The sequence below is a fragment of the Echiichthys vipera genome, assembly GCF_963691815.1.
Source record: "Echiichthys vipera genome assembly, chromosome: 9".
Lineage (NCBI taxonomy): Eukaryota > Metazoa > Chordata > Actinopteri > Perciformes > Trachinidae > Echiichthys > Echiichthys vipera.
The window spans coordinates 661,805-679,185 of record NC_139834.1 but is presented as its reverse complement, the minus strand read 5'-3'; the positions used below and the strand labels follow the sequence as shown (position 1 = coordinate 679,185).

The 17,381-nt window shown below is 48.1% G+C and overlaps 2 protein-coding genes across 2 annotated transcripts in view; both read right to left on the bottom strand.

Moving 5' to 3' along the window:
- The window catches only part of dnase1l1 (deoxyribonuclease I-like 1), an 8,110-nt gene extending 4,384 nt beyond the window's left edge, over positions 1 to 3,726 (bottom strand). The window contains exons 1-3 of the mRNA XM_083919598.1: positions 3,279 to 3,726; positions 1,227 to 1,401; positions 474 to 562 (exon numbers count right to left, since the gene is read on the bottom strand). Coding sequence (XP_083775724.1) covers positions 474 to 562; positions 1,227 to 1,376 — 239 coding nt within the window. The 5' untranslated portion in view covers positions 1,377 to 1,401; positions 3,279 to 3,726. The remainder of the gene's footprint in view (positions 1 to 473; positions 563 to 1,226; positions 1,402 to 3,278) is intronic.
- Positions 3,727 to 5,823: 2,097 nt separating this feature from the next.
- On the bottom strand, positions 5,824 to 10,676 carry rpl10 (ribosomal protein L10). The gene is made up of 6 exons (XM_083920811.1): positions 10,578 to 10,676; positions 8,837 to 8,895; positions 8,073 to 8,180; positions 7,118 to 7,256; positions 6,718 to 6,880; positions 5,824 to 6,039 (listed from the first exon to the last, which is right to left on the bottom strand). The coding sequence occupies exons 1-6, from the start codon at positions 10,598 to 10,600 to the stop codon at positions 5,884 to 5,886; spliced, it is 648 nt and encodes a 215-aa protein (XP_083776937.1). The 5' UTR covers positions 10,601 to 10,676; the 3' UTR covers positions 5,824 to 5,883.
- Between the last annotated feature and the right edge of the window lie 6,705 nt (positions 10,677 to 17,381).

The following is a 17,381-nucleotide window of genomic DNA, read 5'->3' as shown; positions in this document are numbered from 1 at the left end:
CTCGGAGTTTTTGTGCGTCTTGTCGACTGTTTTTGAATCTTTTCATCGACCAAATCTGCAGTAAACACTCCACCTCCGCATCACACCAACGTGAACCTTTCACCGCCATTGTTTGAAATGTCCGCGCATGGCCCCTCCTTCTTTTTTCTACGTCCCAACAGGCGCACAGGAAATGACCTCAGAACCGCCGTAGGCCTCGTGCTCGTACACCTACGCACGCTCGTGCTCGTACACGTGCAAACGTGCTTTACTAAAGCCCACCTCTCCCAAACGGGCCGTGGACGGCAAGCGTGCCGCTCCTAGACGCGGTACGCTTGCACTCACACTGGTCAAAGGAACCAGACTTTAGCCGTGAGACGTCCTGGGGCACGGGACGGAGGAACAGTGGGACGACGCCCTCTGCGGGATCCGGGTGCTGTGTGGATGTCTGTGCTCGTGTGTGTGTGTGTGTGTGTGTGCGGATGATGACTCACCCGTTGAGGCGCTGCAGCAGCTGTGGCACAGCTTCTTCTTTCGTGTCCCTCACTTCCTGAAGTAAACAAATGTCACAGCGAGCGATGATCTGCAACAAAGGTCACAAACAGAAAACGCTGATTTGACACAGAAGTGGAACAAAGCACCAATGGGCTCCTTCCACTGTAATGGACTTTACTATGAGAGGAGCTGGTACAGGGGCCAGTAGGTAAGTCTTTAAAACACTCTTTAATAAACTCTGGCTTCACTAACTACGCTGATGACGCTTTGTTGTGTGTGTAGGGACTCTTCTCATGTGTGTGTGTGTGTGTGTGTGTGTGTGTGTGTGTGTGTGTGTGTGTGTGTGTGTGTAGGGACTCTTCTCATGCTGCTGCAGAGGTTTGCTGTTATTTTCAGCAGCATTAGTGGTTAAAAAAGACCTTTGAATGCCTTCACCGTGCTGCCCCGAGCTAACCACTGTTAGCCACGTCCACCTGTTAGCATCTCTCCTGATTTCTACCTTAATAAAAACTGTCTCCATGGTTACTGAGGATTAAAGTGCAGAAAAAGACCCTGGGATGATTTCACTTTAAGTTCCCTGGTCCCATCAGACACACGGGGCTCGGCCCAGACCCGGCTCACGTCAGAGACCAGGAGCTGGGGGAGCCGTGCACAGGTACCCAGAGAGTCTTCTATCACTGATGAGTATCGACACCATGAAGTTCCTGACGGGTAAAGCATCAGAGTACCTCATCCCCTGGTCCGTGTCTTACCCTGGCGAGCGTGTGCATGACATTGCTCTTCTTGGCCTTGGATTCCCCGAAGTGTTGGAGGTTGAAGGCACAGATTCTGAAATCTGACGCTCCCTGAACGTCACAAACCCCCACGAGGACGGAGAGCAGGAGGAGGGCGGACGACCTCATGGCTCAGGACCTCACTGAGAGTCACCTGAACACACACACACACACACACACACACACACACACACACACACACACACACACACACACACACACACACACACACACACACACACACACACACACACACACACACACACACACACACACACACACACACACACACACACAGGATCGGGTTAAACACTGAGCTTTGTGCAGGAAGCAGCGGTGACTGTAACGACACTGATGATGTCGTGATTGGATCAGGACGGTCTCCCTCTGTCGGTGTTTCCCTGGTGTGAGCTCGTTTCCCCGGCAGGTGGTTCTCGTTGGCACTGATCACCTGCCTCCCTGTATATTAAGCCGGTCCTGAGTCTCACTCGGGGCCGGATCATTACCCTACACACTCCAGATGTCTCCCTGCGTACCTGTCCTCCTGTGCCCCTTCCCTATGACCAGTCTGTCTCAGTTCTCTCCGTGTTTCCCGTTGTTCTCTTTGCACCTTTTTGTTAAATAAGTTTATTAAATCTGTTAAAGTGACTCTCCTGAGTTCAGAGTCTGCACTGGGTCCAACCCCCCCGTGTGTTCCCCGTCACCTCCTGTGACAGATGATGACACAGACTGGACAAAGAGCGAATCAGAGCGGAGATAGAGGGCGGATCCAGACCCAGCAAAACTCCTCACTCCATAGAAACCATGCACACACACTTTCACGTGCACGTATCCAGACAGATAAAGATTCTGCACATTTATTAGTTTCCCAAAATGTGCATGTGCGAGTTCAAGTTCAGGCGCTGTCAGAAATGAAGTCTCCACAGACACACACACAGAGGGTGACACTTCTGCACAACACCACAGACACACACAGAGGGTGACACACACAGAGGGTGACACTTCTGCACAGACACACACAGACACACACAGACACACACAGAGGGTGACACTCACCACAGACACACACAGACACACACAGAGGGTGACACTCATCCACAGACACACACAGACACACACAGAGGGTGACACTCACCACAGACACACACAGAGGGTGACACTCACCACAGACACACACAGACACACACACTCACCACAGACACACACAGACACACACACTCACCACAGACACACACAGACACACACAGAGGGTGACACTCATCCACAGACACACACAGACACACACAGAGGGTGACACTCACCACAGACACACACAGACACACACAGAGGGTGACACTCACCACAGACACACACAGACACACACAGAGGGTGACACTCCTCCACATACACACTGCAGACGCAGGAAAATGCTGAGTCAGGGTCTCAGCTATGACTTCATGGTGAACACGGGGGTCCTTCGTGCTCAGCTGTGGGGTCACAGCTGCAGCAGCACACAGACATTTACACACAACAACACAACACAACACACACACCAACGGACACTATTCCAGCTGCTCCCCCGCTGCCTGCGAGTGTCCTGCATGGGAATAACCTGTTTGAATGTGAGCTCAGTCACCATGACACACACTTACAGCTCAAACACACACAGTCCTGGTCACAGACACAGACACACAGACACAGACACAGACACAGACACAGACACAGACACACACACACACACACACACACACACACACACACACACACACACACACACACACACACACACACACACACACACACACACACACACACACACACACACACACACACACACACACACACACACACACACACACACACACACACACACACACACACACACCCCTGGTCTCAGACACAGCCCTGGTCTCAGACACACACACACACACACACACACAGCCCTGGTCTCAGACACAGCCCTGGTCTCAGACACACACACACACACGCATCTCAGGTTACCGCTCACATGCCTCAGTCAGGACACAGGGAAGTGAAAGCGTTGAGACTTACCAGCGTCTTAGTTCTAAACTTGCTTCTTCAGCTTCAGTGAAACAGGAAGTTGCTCTGCTCTCTGTGTTTCCTGTGTTTCCTGTGGGAGGGACTTCTGCTCTCGGTGCACAACAGGTCCGACCGCTGCCGACAGGAGACGGTTTGCAGGCGAGAGAGTTCCTTCAGCTGTTAAAAGACCTGTTTTCACTTTGACTCCAGTTTCACACACAGCTGCAAACCTGAGCTCACTGAGGGGCTTTCACACCCTGAGCCCAGAAAAACAGCTGACTCAGCGAGATAACACTTATAATCAGGAGTGTAACGTCCACACTCATGACAGGAAAGACTCTGAACACATTAATGAACTCTTCACACACTGCAGCCGTTCGTAAGCAGTCAAATATTTCCCCACTTTAGTGTCGTTGGCTTCGCTTCTGACCCAAAGGTGTCACTTCAGTACAGAGAGAGAGGTTTCCTCATTCTTTGTCTCACGTCAACACACGTCTCTCTCTCTCTCTCTCTCTCTCTCTCTCTTCAGGCGTTGTGCATTTTACAAAAACAAAGGCACGGGTGGGGAGAGAAAGAGCTGAGGGCGGTTTGAAACAGGGCGTGTCTCTGAAGATCTCACTTCCTTTTGCTGCAGAAGAACTGAAACAATCAGCTGTGATGTTGTTTAACAGGTCACGTCTCTGAACTTCAGTGACTTTATTTTATGTTTATTACAAAACTGCACGAGCGCACGTGACTGAAACAAGGTTCAAGAGAGGTTTAGTTCAGTTTATCAAACTGTGAGACCTTTAATTATTATATTAAATAAGGTGATAGGGGGAGAAGTTCAGCATCCGTGAGGAACTCGGAGTAGAGCCGCTGCTCCTTTGTGTTGAAAGGAGCCAGTTGAGGTGGTTCAGGATCATCTGGTAAGGATGAACCCTGGGCGCCTCCCTAGGGAGGTGTTCCAGGCACGTCCAGCTGGGAGGAGGCCTCGGGGAAGACCCAGGACCAGGTGGAGAGATTAGATCTCCACACTGGCCTGGGAACGCCTCAGGATCCCCCAGTTAGAGCTGGTTAATGTGGCCCGGGAAAGGGAAGTTTGGGGTCCCTGCTGGAGCTGCTGCCCCCGAGACCTGATCCAGGATCAGAGGCTGGAGCTGCTGCCCCTGAGACCTGATCCAGGACCAGAGGCTGGAGCTGCTGCCCCCTGAGACCTGATCCAGGATCAGAGGCTGGAGCTGCTGCCCCCTGAGACCTGATCAAGGACCAGAGGCTGGAGCTGCTGCCCCCTGAGACCTGATCCAGGATCAGAGGCTGGAGCTGCTGCCCCCGAGACCTGATCCAGGATCAGAGGCTGGAGCTGCTGCCCCTGAGACCTGATCCAGGATCAGAGGCTGGAGCTGCTGCCCCTGAGACCTGATCCAGGATCAGAGGCGGAAGATGAGATGAACACTCTCCTCCACAGTGACTTTATTATTTTACTGTCACTTATGAACTCTCCGCTCTAATGTCCGTCACACACTTAAAGTTTGAAAAAAAAAAAGTAAAAATGTTGTTTTCTGAGAGATTTGAGAAACATCGCAGTTCTCTGGCGCCATCTTTGGGAATAAGACGGAACAGCAGACGAGTCTCCACGCTCTGCATATGTGAGTGACTCTTTATTTTTGCTCATTTTTAAACTTTATTGAAACACTTTCACCGCTCTACCTCCAGTCCGTCTCTAGATGTTACCGTTCCCTTCTAAGTCCACACACACACACGTCTCTGGACACGCACGCAAACACAGACAGAAAGAAACACTTCTGTTACACTTCCCCCTTGATACAAACCTGACTCCAGTTGCAAGTCCATGATTTCTGATTCCCAGTGAACGCAGCAGTGATGAGCTCCACCTGCAGACCCACCTCTGTCCACAGGGTCCCTGCATAGTTACATTTATGTCTCCACAGACGCACGGATGTGACAACTCAGCAAAAGGGAACAAGTGCTTTCATCAGTGGGTCACATGGTGAGTCACCTCGATGCTCCCTGGTCACATGATGAGTCACCGTTGGTCTAACGGGGTCACCTCGATGCTCCCCGGTCACATGATGAGTCACCGTTGGTTTAACGGGGTCACCTCGATGCTCCCCGGTGAGCAGGTCTTTGTCAGGTTCAGGAGTGAACATGGCGCCCACGGTGGGGGGCACGGGCACGAGGGGACTTAGCGTCATTAAAACACTTTAAAAAGACCTGAGTGGGTTTTTAAAGGGTTCAAATGTAACTGTACACGCCCTCATCAGTGATTCAGTTCCCCTTCTACGCTCAACAGCTCCAGACTTTGATGATCTGACTCTTATGTGCTGCAGTTAAAAGTAGACTCTTCTCAAACTAACGCTTCCTCCGGTACAGTGGGTGGAACTCCACCAACATGATTTGACCCGTGGTACGTTGTTTCCATGGTGATTGACCTGAACCTGAAGATAATCAGGGGTTTAAACTGCAGAGAAACACACTGATGGACATCACCTGCACCATAGACCGTGGTTTATAGAGTTTTGACCTAGTGTGAAAGAAATCAAAGGCGTCACTGCGATCACTTTTGTAATCAAACCCACTTTTATTGGTTGTGTGGTCACAGGAAGCCGCTGCAGCTCTAGTTGGCGTGCAGGGCCTTCCAGCGGGTCAGGGGGCCTCTGCTGGGGATGTACTTCACCCCGCAGCCGTCGGAAATCAGACGCTTCTCCGCCATCATGTCATCAAAGTCACAGGCGTTGAACTTGGTGAAGCCGTACTTCTTGGAAATATGGATCTGAAAGAACGAGAAGTCAGTTCAGACTTAAGTGACGACGGGCTAAAGACGTGCTAACAACAGGCTAAAGACGTGCTAACAACAGGCTAAAGACGTGCTAACAACAGGCTAAAGACGTGCTAACAACAGGCTAAAGACGTGCTAACAACAGGCTAAAGACGTGCTAACAACAGGCTAAAGACGTGCTAACAACAGGCTAAAGACGTGCTAACAACAGGCTAAAGACGTGCTAACAACAGGCTAAAGACGTGCTAAGTGTCCTGGACCCGTCTCCATCAGCCTGCAGCGCCGTGTGTTTGTGCAGTTTAATCTTTAAATATCAGCAGGATCAGTTACAGAAAGGTCTGATCAGGTCCTGAAGGCCCGTGAAAGGCCCTCAGGAGCAGAGCCAGTTTGTCTCAGTGGTCCCTTAAAGAGCTCAGCACTGCCCAGCTGAGAACATACACAACCAAAGAGTCACTGTCTGCAGCCTTTGCACACCAGAACCGCACTGCAGCGAGACCGGTCGGCTTAATAAGCTGCAGAGCTGCGGCACGACACGTCACAGACGCACGTGCACGCAGCCCAGGGGTTCTCCTGACACACACTTCATGATACAAAGTGTTCTGTTCAACACAACGGACCAGAACCAAACAGAACCCTGAGGCTTCAGTGTGGACAGGTGACGTGCTCGTTTACCTTCTGGCGTCCGGGGAACTTGAACTTCGCTCTACGCAGAGCCTCCACCACGTGCTCCTTGTTCTGGGCCTTGGTGCGCACGGACATGATGACCTGTCCGATGTGCACGCGGGCCACGGTGCCCTGGGGTTTCCCAAAAGCACCTCTCATTCCCGTCTGGAGCCTGACGTGGAGAGGGAGACCAGAGCAAACATGGTGACTTATTATTTACAGCGACTGCACGAGAGGGAATAAATGTTAAATATTCAGCTTTCAACAAGATGACAGTCTTTGAAACCGCTCAGTACGACTCTCTGACCCCCCCCACCCTCCGTCCAAACCAGTACAGACACAAACAGCAGCTCTTAACCCCCCAGATGCTGGTTTCATCGTGTCCATCAGAACCTAAAGTGAGTCTCACCTATCAGCTCCAGCGCAGGACAACATTTTGTTGATGCGGATAACGTGGAAGGGGTGCAGACGCATGCGGATGTGGAAACCGTCCTTTCCGCAGGTCTTCACCATGTACTTGTTGGCACAGATACGAGCGGCCTCCAGAGCTGCACAGGGAGAAGCAGAATCAAAGTGACTCTCGTGCCTCAGCCATCACTGACACATCACTCCAGCATCAGTGGAAGGTTTGTTGTGCACCTCCTTTGCACTCGTTCCTGAGCTTTCACTCTTTCAGAGGGTGAGGTTGTTGCTTTACTGAGTTATTGCATAAATATCCACAGGTGGACGCATAAAACGTCACTAGAACACACAACTAAAGCATGAAAAGGGACTGTATTACATCACGCTGTAGCCACAGTCTGCATTTTGTCTCTTATTACAAAACCTTCCTACTATAACAAACTATACAGACACCTCAGTGTGTACAGATGCATCCACAGACACATGCACATACAGTAATCTACACGTGTGTCTACACGTGTGTCTACACGTGTAGACACACGTGTAGACACACGTGTGTCTACACGTGTAGACACACGTGTAGACACACGTGTGTCTACACGTGTGTCTACACATGCACAGCCTCTGCAGACTAACACCTCAAAAGTAGCCTTTTTTAAAACCATGCATTTCTACACATGCACACAAACAACGGCCTTTATAAAGAACTCTACAGTGACTTCATATAAAACACGTTACAGAATCAAAGAGCTGCTGAACAACAGGCACAACTCAAGATTTGATTTCAGTGCTTTTCTCACATTCAGACCAACTTCACTGAAATGCTTGAGTGTTTATTAAGAAGTCAAAGAGTTTCTTGCTGCAGCAGTGGGAGAGCGACTTGTTTGGAACAGAAATTCGGACACTTTCAGTCTTAAAGAGAAAATAACAGAGGTTTTAAGGTTTATGGCTCCGTGACTCACCTTCAGAGGACAGCTGCTCGTACTCATCAGAGACCATGTGTCCACACAGGGGGAACTCGTCTACCTTGGCCTTCTTCCTGCCCAAGTCGAAGATCCTGATCTTGGGATCTACGCAAGAAAGAGAAAACACAGTAAACGGCCTGAAATCAAGCGAACAGACGCTTTCAAAGAGTTAATCAGACGGATCAAGGTAACCGTCTACGTCATGGGCGTCAAAGTGATCCAGTAAAGAGTCGCTGTGGCTGCAGGTTTTCATTGTAACCAATCAAAAACACACCTGCTCCAACAAATCAACTGTGTGAAGACAGTTCAGCTGATTGAGTAAGAAGAGTCAGGTGTGTTCTTGCTTGGTTGGAATGAAAACCTGCAGCCACAGCGGAGCTTTACTGGACCAGTTTGACACCCCTGGTCAGACGTTCATGTCAGTGGATCATTTCTCTCTCACATGGACAACACTAGTTTGTCTCAGTGGTCCCTTAAAGAGCTCAGCACTGCCCAGCTGAGAACATACACAACCAAAGAGTCACTGTCTGCAGCCTTTGCACACCAGAGCCGCACATGAGCAGAACTGGTCGGCTTAATAAGCTGCAGGTTTAACAGGAAACCACAGAATTACTCTGAAATCAAACTGTCACTGATGATTCTACACAGGAAGAACCTGAACATGTGTTAACTCAGTATCTGCACTGCTAACCAGGCTGCTGCACTGACAGCTTCACCTCCTGACACATGTTAATGTTGAGTAAAGTACGGGAGCAGCTCACCAGGCACACCCCTGCAGAAGCGGGACTTGGGGTACGGCTTGTTCTTGCAGTACCGGTAACTGTGGAGACAGATTTCAGCGTTAACACAGGAATACGTGATTATATCCACCCGAGTGTGTCGCTCCAAGACCGTTTGTTCTTACTCTACACGTAAACAGAAATAGTTGCATTTTCAGTAGTTATAGCTAAAACAGCTGGCCACTGCAGGTTTGAGTGACGGTTCAGTTAAACAGAAACAGCTAATTTGCTTGGTGTTTCAGTGTTCATGGTAAAAACATGTCACCCAGCACGACAGCATGACTCACTGATGCGTTTAATAGTTTTCAGACGACGGGCACAGACGTCCCACACCGCCTCCAAAGTCAAATTCAAGCTCGTTCCACATGTGATCGGACAGAAACGCCAGGTCTGAGCTGCATATGGGGACGTTTTAGAAGCATGTGCATGAGTATCCTGGACCCGTCTCCATCACCCTGCAGCACCGTGTGTTTGGGCCGTTTACTCTTTAAATATCAGCAGGATCAGTTACAGAAAGGTCTGATCGGGTCCTGAAGGCCCGTGAAAGGCCCTCAGGAGCAGACCCAGTTTGTCTCAGTGGTCCCTTAAAGAGCTCAGCACTGCCCAGCTGAGAACATACACAACCAAAGAGTCACTGTCTGCAGCCTTTGCACACCAGAACCGCACTGCAGCGAGACCGGTCGGCTTAATAAGCTGCAGAGCTGCGGCACGACACGTCACAGACGCACGTCCACGCAGCTCAGGGCTTCTCCTGACACACACTTCATGATACAAAGTGTTCTGTTCAACACAACGGACCAGAACCAAACAGAACCATGGGTCTAATTGTTCCTGTGCTTTTTACAAGTCTAGTGCACTTTCAATGTGCATGTTTGAACTTTTTCATCACTTTACAGCTGTGATGAATATAAAAGTATATTCAGTACACATGGTTTACTAATATTGCAGTGCATTAAATCAGGTTATTGTGCTTTAAGCTACTTAAACGTTTGTTTATTACAGATTAAAGGAAAACCAGGCTTCATGTTTTAACATGTGTCACCTGAATGGAGCTCCATGGCACAGAGAGAGACTATTAAGTGCTGAGTCATAAATCTATTTAACCATTTCTTGTTTATTATTGATGCTTCTTCTGTTTATTATTAACGTTGCTGCTTTGATAATGTAGTTTCCACTTTTAGGGTCCAATAAAGCAGCATATTATTTTATTTACATGATAAAAAAACAAAGTGGATCCAGAAAAGCTAAATATTTAAACTTTAACAACATGTTTGTGATATTTTAACACTTTATTTACAGCCTCTCTGGTGTTTAAGTGTCTGATCACAGGCTTTAAACATTAGTGAGTTAATTTAGATTAAACTTTAAACCTAAAGTCTCCTGGATCTTTGCTAAAGGAACATTATGTTAACTTCACTGTGGATGAGTCGGTGTGCTAGCGCTAGCTTAATGCTAGCTAGCTAGCTGACGTTAGCTCAAACAGCGTTAAACAAGCTAACGTTAGCGCTCTGGATGAGAGGAAACCCGGTAAGAGACCGGGGGTAACGGCGGGGATGAGGTGTAACGGACACCGTGAACAGGGACACGTGTCCTTGACTGTAATCAGACATCTGTGCCGGTGTGTCGGTGTCGCAGGGCGGCGCGGTGCACATGGTGCTAACGGGGCCGCGTCCATTTTCCTCTCACTGACACCGAACTGTTACCGGGCAAAACCGGGACTTACCAGCGGGCTGGTCGGCGGCCCATGGTTGCGATCTGTGAAATAACAAAAACAACGTGTTATTGAGTTAAATCGAAGCCGTTTTCCCTGTGAAATATCTTTAAATCTGTGTTTTTCACGGAGAGCCGCAGAGGAGCCGCTCCGTCCACGCACTCACCTAATGGAGGAAAGGAAGTGGAGGCGACTTCCGGCGCGTCATATCCGCGAAAACATAATAATTAAATATATTTATTTATAAATTATTTTAGCTGCAGTTTGTTTTCATAGTGATTTAAACACGTTATTTAATAATAGTGTATTTTAATTGGTCGTTGTAAAAATGTATTTGAGGAAAGATGACGATAAGCTTCCGCTGCATGCTGGGAAATGTAGTTTTATACGACGATATACAGATATACTTGTGTGTGTGTGTGTGTGTGTGTGTGTGTGTGTGTGTGTGTGTGTGTGTGTATACTGTGTATATACACACATATATATATATATATATTTATATATAAAGTGTATTTTAATTTGTCGTTGTAAAAATGTATTTGATGAAAGATGACGAGTTCAGCTGCATTCTGGGAAATGTAGTTTTATACGACGATATATAAAAAACATAGATACAGTCAACACAGCCAACTTTAATGAAATTTAAAGTTCTTTCTTTCGCTCATTTAATGTGATACGTTTGTGTGCATGTGTGTGTTTGCCCCTGATCGTGTGTGTGTCCACTTTAAACCTGTTTCTCCTCTGACAGCTCAGGTGCCTGCTCTCTGCATCATCAGCTGTTTGCTCGGTGTCATCTCCACACGGACGTCTCTCTGTGTTCTCAGGTGGTGTCTCTGTCTCTGACCCTCCGTAAGAAGCACCGGTCTCCAGCCCACGGAAACTGTGAAGCTGCCGTTTAAAATGATGCGTCTGACGCCTTTGAGGATGGCACCGTTGCTGGTAACACCGTTTTATTTGTGTTCATGTTTCATTTAACGTCTTTAAAACCATTCGACTTACTTTGATTCTGCAGCTTGGCTCTGATGTCTCCCATCACTGTCAGTGACCTCACGCCGCTCTCAGAGTCTGAGGCTCAGCTGCAAACGCTAAATGAGGAGTAATCCAATGAAGCAGCATCTCACACTTTAATGTCACCTGTAGTGGAGCGGGTTTAACTCCATCTACACATCGTACAGCAGTGATGGTGAGAGGAAGCATCATGGAGCTCCACTGTGCCATCAGGTGGCCAGTGAATCTCATCTCATCTCATCTTCAGCCTCTTATCCGGGGTCGGGTCTCAGGGGCAGCAGCTCCAGCAGGGACCCCAAACTTCCCTTTCCCGGGCCACATTAACCAGCTCTAACTGGGGGATCCTGAGGCGTTCCCAGGCCAGTGTGGAGATCTAATCTCTCCACCTGGTCCTGGGTCTTCCCCGAGGCCTCCTCCCAGCTGGACGTGCCTGGAACACCTCCCTAGGGAGGCGCCCAGGGTTCATCCAGACCAGATGATCCTGAACCACCTCAACTGGCTCCTTTCAACACAAAGGAGCAGCGGCTCTACTCCGAGTTCCTCACGGATGCTGAACTTCTCCCCCTCTCTCTAAGGGAGACTCCAGACCCCCTCCTGAGGAAACACACTTCACACGCTTGGACCTGGACCTGGTTCTGTGGGTCCTGACCTGGACCTGGTTCTCTGGGTCCTGACCTGGACCTGGTTCTTTGGGTCCTGACCTGGACCTGGTTCTGTGGGTCCTGACCTGGACCTGGTTACATATACAATACAACCAAAATAATGTTATTTTATTTTGTTATTATTATTATTATTTGTTGTTTTTTTCCTTTTCTTTACATTATTTCTATTTGTATTGTTTTTCCAGTCACATGTTCGAAATAAATAAATAAATATAAACAAGTAAATAAAACATAAATAAATAAAACATTAACTTCATCACCTGTACAGAATATTTTGTGTCCTTTCCCCTCTATTTGTATTTTATCTGTTTGTCTCTTTATTTTTTTATATTTCAGCTGCATTCTGGGAAATGTAGTTTTATATGACAATATACAATATATACTTATGTGTGTGTGTGTGTGTGTGTGTGTGTGTTACATTCATCACAGATTATAAAGATGTACTATAAATAAATAAATTAATTAATTAATGAATAAAATAAAGTGTCTAGGCAAACTGTCTATGTTATGTTATTATGTTTTATTATTATTATTATTATTTGTTTTTTTTTTCCTTAAATTATTTCTATTTATGTTGTTTTTCCATTAAAATAAATACAAAATAACATGTTCTAAATAAATAAATAAAACATTGACACCATCACCTGTACAGACTTCATTGTCTCTGTTTGTATTTTATTTATTTATTTTCTGTCTCTTTTTATTTTTAAATTCTTTTATTTTATTATTTTTAGGGACTTTGGATCCAAATCAGCAGCTTTGCTATAATCCTGCTGTTTACAGAAACATGCAAATATTCATGTTTATTAATGTGCACTGTTCTTATCTTAAAAATAAAGAATTATTATTATAATAAATAACTTTATTAAAGTATTTCTGCTTCCTTTAGAGCAGCAGACTTCTGATGCACTGCCCCCAGAGGCCGCCAGGTGTCACTGTTGCTCCTCTCATCTGTAACAAACACATGTAACGTCCCTGCGTCTCTGACTCCTGCACAGGAACCATGAGCTCATCTCTGAAGTCCTGGTAATGCAGAACAAATGTTGCTGTGTGTCCGGGGAATGTGGGGAATCTGCGCCGCGTTCAGACGTCCGCTCCGGCATCACTCCACATTCCAGCGTGTGTTGGACGCGGTGGAGGGTGTGTGAGGGTTATTCATGTCTGATAACGTCACGATCGGCGTCATCGCACCCCTGTGAGTTTGGTTTGGAGGTGAAGTTGCTGTTCGGGCGCTCAGTGGCGTCCGGTGTTCGATCACGGTCAACATCAGGTAACAAAGAAGTACAAATGAATCACTGTGCAAACACTAAGCTCACCCGGCCCTGATAAGGAGGTGGCAACACACGGCCACTCCTTTGGAAACCCAGTCACAGAGCTTTGAACCCTGACCGGGACCCCTGCACAGTGGGATGTGGGGGTCGCCCACAGGCCCCGCAGCAGCTCCTCTATCCGGTCTGGTCCCTGTGTTTGGTCTGAATCTGCTCCGGACTCTGCTGCGTCTCAGCGAAAGCTCCCGCAGAGGCAGGGACGACAGGACCAAACATGGTCCTGCAGCATGTGCCTGCTTCTGGTGACCAGTGACACATACACACACACACACACACACACACACACACACACACACACACACACACACACACACACACACACACACATTACAACATCAAAAAGCCTACTAGCTTTTCAGACAGGACCTTCAATCTGCACTTCCATGTGTCATAAAGGAGGAGATTTCCTTTACTAACATTTCATTCATTCATTCATCTTCAGCCTCTTGTCCCTGTCGGGGTCTCGGGGGGCTGGAGCCGATCCCAGCTGACATCGGGCGTGAGGCGGGTCCACCCTGGACAGGACGCCAGTCTATCACAGGACACATAGAGACGAACAGAGACAGACAACCATTCACACCTACGGGTGATTTAGAGTCATCAATGAACCCAACACCTGCACGTCTTTGGACTGTGGGAGGAAACCGGAGAACCCGGAGAAAACCCACGCACACACGGGGACAACATGCAAACTCCTCACAGAAGGGCCCCAGCCGGGATTCAAACCAGGAACCCTCTCGCTGTGAGGCGACAGTGCCCTGTGTACTTACTTTACTAACACACATGAGCGTAATAACAGGTAGAGCTTCGATCCTCTGACCGGACCTCCGCCAGGTGAGTCTATCTGTAAAATCATCCCAGAGGCATTCAAAGGTCTTTTTTAACCACTAATGCTGCTGAAAATAACAGCAAACCTCTGCAGCAGCATGAGAAGAGTCCCTACACACACACACACTCACACACATGACAGGAGTCCCTACACACACAACAAAGCGTCATCAGCGTAGTTAGTGAACCCAGAGTTTATTAAAGAGTGTTTTAAAGACTTACCTACTGGCCCCTGTACCAGCTCCTCTCATAGTAAAGTCCATTACAGTGGAAGGAGCCCATTGCTGCTTTGTTGTGTGTGTAGGGACTCTTCTCATGCTGCTGCAGAGGTTTGCTGTTATTTTCAGCAGCATTAGTGGTTAAAAAAGACCTTTGAATGCCTTCTCCGTGCTGCCCCGAGCTAACCACTGTTAGCCACTTCCGGCTGTTAGCATCTCTCCTGGATTTCCACCTTAATAGTCGTCGTCTCTGTGGATCATTTAACGAGTGTATTTGCTGAAAAAGACCCTGGAAGGATTTTACACTGGACACACACACTCACAGGGTCCTGTTAGCCTGTGAGTGTGTGTTGTGTGTCCTGTTTAAAGACCCCCTGTTAGCCTGCGAGTGTGTGTGTCCTATGACCTCCTGTTAGCCTGTGAGTGTGTGTGTCCTGTGACCTCCTGTTAGCCTGCGAGTGTGTGTGTCCTGTGACCTCCTGTTAGCGGTGTGTTGTGCGGTGACTGAGAGACTCTGCTGTTCAGAGCGGAGACGATGAAATGACTGAAATGTAAACAGGGACAAGTCCTGCCAGAGGCCGTCGCACATCTCCACTCAGAGAACACGTTTCTGTAGGTGACGATCATCATTTGAGACAAACATGTATGTATCTATCTTTAATGTGATGTATTTTACTTCCCCGTACACTCTTTGTCTGGTTTCATGCAGATCTGACGACGTTGTGCTCTCGTTTCTGTTCTTTACGTCCGTTAGCATCAGCGCTAAAGCTCCTGTAGCTCCGAATGAGCCGTGCTCGTCTCGTGTGAACTTGATAACACTCTGACTGCACCATTACACACACAGGCCAGGCCTTCACACACTCTTTCACACACACACACACACACCATGCACCTCCCAGACACACTTCCGTTTTCAGAGCAACACGCAGGGTGTTAGCCACCACACCCTCATCACTCACACTGGGCACTGGGGCCTGTGTGTGTGTGTGTGTGTGTGTGTGTGTGTGTGTATGTGTGTGTGTGTGTGTGTGTGTGTGTGTGTGTGTGTGAGCAGTTCAGTGCTGATCTACTGTGTTTCTCCTTTTAGGTCGTCAAGAGAGAATAATCCAAACAGAATCCATAATCATCACAATCATCGTCTTTATGAAGTGCGTTTGTTGCAACCGTCCACATTTATTTCACAAACTTTCCAAACACTGGAACAACGGAAGTTTGGGGTCCCTGCTTCTCCTGCTTGAACTATGAACGATGAAAATCCTCCAGATCAGTCAGAGACACAGGCGGCGGCATCATCACGCACGTTTCATACGGTATCAGACGCAGAGGGCCCTGACAGAGCGGGTATCTGACGCTCCAGGACTGAGAACCTCCTGTTCCTGCTGAACATGTGAATCGTTATGAACTCAAATTCAAGGAAAAGGGTCAGTCATTTCCTCAAACAGCTGTTGCCATAGCTTTTAACAAGTGCGGCTCAAACAGGAGGAGCTTCAGTGAGTGCTCTGGGGAGTCTGTGGCTGCAGGAGGACCGTCCCTGCGGATAGGAAACGTTACGACGGACTTCACCTACGTCTCCTTTTAGAGGAAACAGAATGTGCTTTAAGAAACATTCCCACAGTGTTTCATGATAAAACAGGAGAAAAGATCTCAAAGCAACATTATGAAACTGCTTTGAGGGTGTTTTTATGAAACCTTGCTGTAATGTGACGCAAACGTTTCACCTGAGAACGTTTTCCTAAAAAAAACATCCTGGAAACTAAAAAAGACCTGAGTCTGAACCCTGGACAGGTCAGTCACGCTCCATTCATGTTAAAGTTCAGTGTTAGAGGCCTGTGAACGCCCAAAGGCCTCAGTGTTGTTTTGTTTTTCAAGAAAAGACAATTGTTAAGGTAGAAATCCAGGAGAGTCACTAACAGGCGGACGTGGCTAACAGTGGTTAGCTCGGGGCAGCACGGTGAAGGCATTCAAAGGTCTTTTTTAACCACTAATGCTGCTGAAAATAACAGCAAACCTCTGCAGCAGCAGGAGAAGAGTCCCTACACACACAACAACGCAGCAATGGGCTCCTTCCTTTGGGACTTGACCTCCGGTTCCCAGCCGAGTCACCTGTGGACTGAGCTCCCGCCACTCTTTGTGTCTGGTGTGAAACGTGTTTGCAGGTGAGAGTGTGATGCCGCCGCCTGTGTCTCTGACTGAACAGGGAATCGTTCTGTTAGTCAAAGCAGGAGAAGCAGAGAATAAAGAGATGTAACAAAGTCACGAGGGAGAATCTGCAGGAGCTGGTGGAGCTGGGGTGTGTGTCAGATTGTGCAACACGTGGGCATCTGTCGCCCTTATTGTTGATAAGGAAGTGAAAATGAAGCGTTGTCATGGAGACCGGCCGAGGGAAACATAAACAACTGTGTCCGACTTTTTCCTCTTCCACTTTTTCGTCTCTCCTTCACGGAGAAGACTTCACACAGTGGCCTCTTCAGCCGTGCAGCAGGTTTAAAGCCCCCACAGGAACATGAACTCACTCACAGAGAGTAAAGCGTGGGTGCAGAGCTCGTCTCAGATCCTCCGGGGGTCGGCTGACGTGGTTAGACCCCCCCCCCCACCCCCCCCCCCCCCCGCTTCATTTTGGTGTTTATGTGCTGAAATAGGACCAAAGACACTCTAAAGCACCTACTACATACTGTATAACAAACATGATATATAACTATGTGAAGTAGCTGATATTAAACGCAGTGATAGTGCAGTTCCTTGTGTGTGTGTGTGTGTGTGTGTGTGTGTGTG